The sequence below is a fragment of the Acyrthosiphon pisum genome, unplaced genomic scaffold (assembly GCF_005508785.2).
Source record: "Acyrthosiphon pisum isolate AL4f unplaced genomic scaffold, pea_aphid_22Mar2018_4r6ur Scaffold_20541;HRSCAF=21335, whole genome shotgun sequence".
NCBI lineage: Eukaryota > Metazoa > Arthropoda > Insecta > Hemiptera > Aphididae > Acyrthosiphon > Acyrthosiphon pisum.
The window spans coordinates 13,396-18,075 of NW_021769912.1; the positions used below are offsets into that span (position 1 = coordinate 13,396).

Here is a 4,680-nt window from a genome sequence, read left to right on the forward strand (position 1 = left end):
GTTCGTCTTTTGGCGGGCCGACCGGAGTCCGCCGCCCTAGCAGTCTCGTACTTGTCCGTATGGTCTTCTTCGTCCTTACGATGCGGTGATCGTCATCCCTCCCGTGGTGTCACAAGTGGGGGGGATGAAGAACGTGGTCGGTGACACCTCCACCGATCTATCTATCTATCATCTATGATGATCTATTTTCAATTACTTTTACTTCTACAATTTGTATAGTATATATAAATATATGTGCCATAAAAATGAATTACTTGGCAGTTATGAAATAACACAAATAATAATACAAATATTATATAGTTAGAATGATTTATTAAGTTCAATGTAACTTTATCATTTATTTTAAAATATAACATGTACATTAAAATAATAACTTAATAACTTTAATATATATCATAATAACATGAAAATTTTTAATGATTTATTATAATTACTAAAATAACTTAAATAATAAAAAGTTATACATTATCAAGCCAATAACAGCCATCAATAGACCCCAGGAACAACAGCTTAAAAAGTCTTTTGCCCAATAATCTAATAACAAATAAATAATTAATATAATACAAAATATATAAATTTATAATATATTCAATTAAAATAAATGAATTACCTGTTTCTTTCTTTGGAAAGAGTAGCTCCAGCTTTGGAGAATAGGCTTTCGGAAGGAACAGACGTCGCAACAACACAAAATACTTTTTGAGCTTCCATGTAAATTAATGGAAAAACCGATTTCATATCTTCCCAAGTTTCTAAAGGATTTTGCTTTAAAGGACTGACTGGTGCTGACAGATAATTCATGACAAGTTGATCTGATGGTGAATTACTATTAGTTTTCTTGCTGCTGGACGCCCTTGAACTAGAGCGTTTATGGGCTAGTCCTTGGTGGTATTCCCAGAGGTTAAATACTTTAGAACTTTCACTGGTGTCTTCCTCTTAAGAAGAAGACGATAATACCATGCGGTTGTTGGAAACCATTTCCTTGAGGTGTTTTATGGCATTAGCACAGGCGACCGGGTCCTTGAAATGTAGATTTTTGAAACGTGGATCCAACAATGTGGCCACGGGGCAAAGGTTAAATATTTCAATATTACCAAATCGCCTATTCAATTGGGCAATGACAGCATTTTTTAAACTTTCCCCTACATCGCTCTTCGGTAGTTGTGAACTTACACCATTATTCAAACAGCTAACAATGGGTAAAACCTTACTAATTGTAACATAACTCTCCGCTGACATCTCAGCTGTGACCATTTCCAGTGGACGCAAAACCAAAATTACATCATGTATTTCTTGCAGCTGTCTAGCTGATATCATTTCTGGTCCGTTTGGACGTGTCAGCATTATTTCCGAAATAATTTTAGAGAGCTCGACAAATCTTTGAAGCATATAAAATACACTATTCCACCGGGTGCTCACATCGAGAATCAGTTTCTTAACTGCACCATCTTTAATGCCTGAATAAACAAAAAAAAAAACATAAACCTTGTGAGGTTAATTTTCAATATATATTTTTTAGAACATACATTTTCTATAATAAATTAATATACCTTGATTAATCTGTTTTTTTCTAAGTTCATCACTAAGGAATGTGCTTCGTTTAAAGTGCTTCACGATCTCTCTTACATTTGATAATAAATCAATTAATGATGTGGTATTAGATATTGACTTTTCAACTATTAAGTTAATTGTATGTGCGAAACAAGGCACATACTTATAAGTACCAAAAGAATCTTTCACCGCTTTTGTGATGTTTGCACCATTATCAGATACAACAGCCATTATTTTGTCTATAGGAATATCCCATTCACTCAAGCATTTTAACATTTCTTGGCTGATGTAGTTGGCTGTATGAGATTCATTTAATTCTATGACACCTATAATTCCTGTTAAAAAAAAAAACATATAATGACAGTTTTTATTAGAAATTACTTTTTCTAAGAATACATACCAGATTTCATTGACAGGCTTTGTATATAATGGATGGTAATTCCTAAAAAACTTTTCATCTGTTGACTGTCCGTCCAAATGTCAGTGGTCAGAGAAAAATTTAAAATGGTTTTTAAATCCAACCGAAATTTAGATTCAACAATTTTGTACTTATCGTCAATATATGTTTTAATAGTATTCCTGCAAGGGACTTTATACAATGGATTTAATTTGTTGACCATATTTCTGAAGCCTTTTCCTTCGATGGTTGAGAAGGCTTTATTATCTTTGCATAAAAAATATGCAATTGCATCTGTTATGCATTTATGTTGTGTTCCACCGACTAAAAAAAAAAATCTAATAGAAAAATGTATTATATGTACATTATACATATTATATTAATTTATTATTATAATATTTTTTTTAACTTAAAAAATACATAATAAATTATATTATAACTCATTGTAATTCTAATGAAATTAATTCAACCTACAAAATTATAAAATAATATGATTTTATAAGTCACCAAAATTAATTATTAATAGTTTTTTAATGGAGATTGATGCTTATTTGAAAAAAAACCATACAATTAAAATATGGATAGCTAATAGTCTTCTTATTTCAATTAAAAATAGGCAAAAACTTTATAAAAAAAATATTATTATTATTATCCACTCTGTTGTATTTATAGTTGTATAGTTAGTATTTAAACCAATTTTAATGTTAGCGATTCAAAATTAAACTTTACCAGACATTGATGAAATTTGCTTGAACACTTGATTTATATTTTGTTGTCTCTGATTAGGAGAACTCTTTGGAATAGACACTATTGTTTTTGACGAGCTTGCAATTGAACTTATATCAGCTGCGCAGCCTGCGCTACTATCATCTTGAAAAACATACTGTAAGCACAATTCACAAATCAATTAGGTAACATTAAAATATTTATAAAAAAAAGTATAAGAATTTTTTATTTACATCTGGGTCATCTGGATCATTTGAAACATCTTTTCTGCAAGTATTGTTATAGGCTTCACTGTTGGAAACAAATTTAGACATTTTTTTTTTGTACAGGTTTGTTACTTTTTGGGGCATCAAACCCAGCTTCTGCTTTTTTTAAACGTTTATCTAAATGCGCTTTAAGGTTGGATGTGTTACCAGACGTTTTTATGACTTGTTTACATTCATTACATGATGCCGAATATTGATCAATTTTGGTAAACGATCGCCAAAGTTTACTGGGAGCCATGATTTAAGAATTAAGACTAAAATCCTAAATTATAATTGATTTTTCATTAATATAAATGATTACATAAATATATGGTTATATAAATTGTTATGACTTGAGTTTCGATATATAAGTAAATATTGTATTAACTAATATTAAAAAAATATATCGCCTTAATAGTTAATATGAAGGCGATATTAACTAATAATAATATAATAACAATATATTGGTACTTACCAAATATAATCAATAGAGCACCACCAATTTCACTAAGACGGCAAGACGTAAGACGTAACTATGAAAGTATGTAACTCATTTAAGTACACAAAAACAAAACACAACTACAACTTACAAGAATGAACACTCTTGAGTCTAATGTAGACATGTAGTAACGTCTATTAAGAAAATAAGGAAACACAAATTACAATGGCAATGACATACAATTTCCAAGTAATAACTAATAACTAATAAGTAATAACGGTCTGTTATTAACAGACTACAGACGTACAGTTGTCACTTGTCAGTCACAACTCACAGACGAGTAGACGACAGTCGACAGACCACAGTCGTCAGTCATAGACCACAGTCCACCACAAATCACAATCACAAATCCACAGAAAAATACGTTATACGGAGAAAATTAAATTATGGGTTCATGGAAAAAATTCATGGATGAAAAATTATCGATACCAGATAATAATTATCGATAACACAAAAATATCGAAAGTAAAATATCGATATATAAATATCGATATTTTTTCAAGAAATATCCATATATCGATAAATCGATATTTTTTTTGCCATCCCTACGAGTAGCCAGTCCGTCCCCGTGAAACACAGCACTACGCCGAGCAGACTACGGAAGTATCCATTCACCGTCCGTTAACCGTTCAAGTCCAAGCAGCTATCCGCATACCACCACAGGGCTGAGTCACTGCTGATACCATCCAGTCATTACACAGCACCGGTTCTTAAACCTGAGTCGCTTGCAGTATTGATCGCGGGAGCAAAACCACCAGATGACATCGAACTTCCGAAACCAACCGTGAGTTCTATGTTGCACACATTCCCCCCCCCCCCCGAATTTATGTTATCCCTAAATTACATATTTTACTTGTGAACTCGTAAGAGTATAAAACGATTTTGATCTGTAATATTGTAAAAACAAATATTCATTTGTATACATTGAAAATTAAATATATGAAAATAAACGTTGAATAAAACAATTCCATCAAACACAAACAGCGTTTTGGTTTTCATTACAAGGAAGGGAATAGTCAGCTCCTAAATGTGGGTCAAAATTGATGTTTCTAAAAAAAAATAGTACCTATACTAGTAGGTATACGTCATAATATTATATAATTTAAAAAAAATAGTTGTAATTACCTAATTGGTGCAATATTAGGTTGATTCTTCACTATTTCTTCATTAATCGATTTTTTAAATATTTTAAAACGATCTTTCATTATATTTCTCATTGATCTTTTTCTAGAAACAAACTGTGTTTTTTGGATTTCTATTTTCGG

At 31.1% G+C, this 4,680-nt stretch overlaps 1 protein-coding gene across 1 annotated transcript; it reads right to left on the reverse strand.

The window, feature by feature from the left end:
- Positions 1-933: 933 nt before the first annotated feature.
- Positions 934-3,175, reverse strand: LOC100573290 (zinc finger BED domain-containing protein 1-like). Its single transcript, XM_008180585.1, has 6 exons — positions 3,027-3,175; positions 2,905-2,962; positions 2,675-2,828; positions 1,949-2,269; positions 1,548-1,883; positions 934-1,454 (listed from the first exon to the last, which is right to left on the reverse strand). The coding sequence occupies exons 1-6, from the start codon at positions 3,173-3,175 to the stop codon at positions 934-936; spliced, it is 1,539 nt and encodes a 512-aa protein (XP_008178807.1).
- Between the last annotated feature and the right edge of the window lie 1,505 nt (positions 3,176-4,680).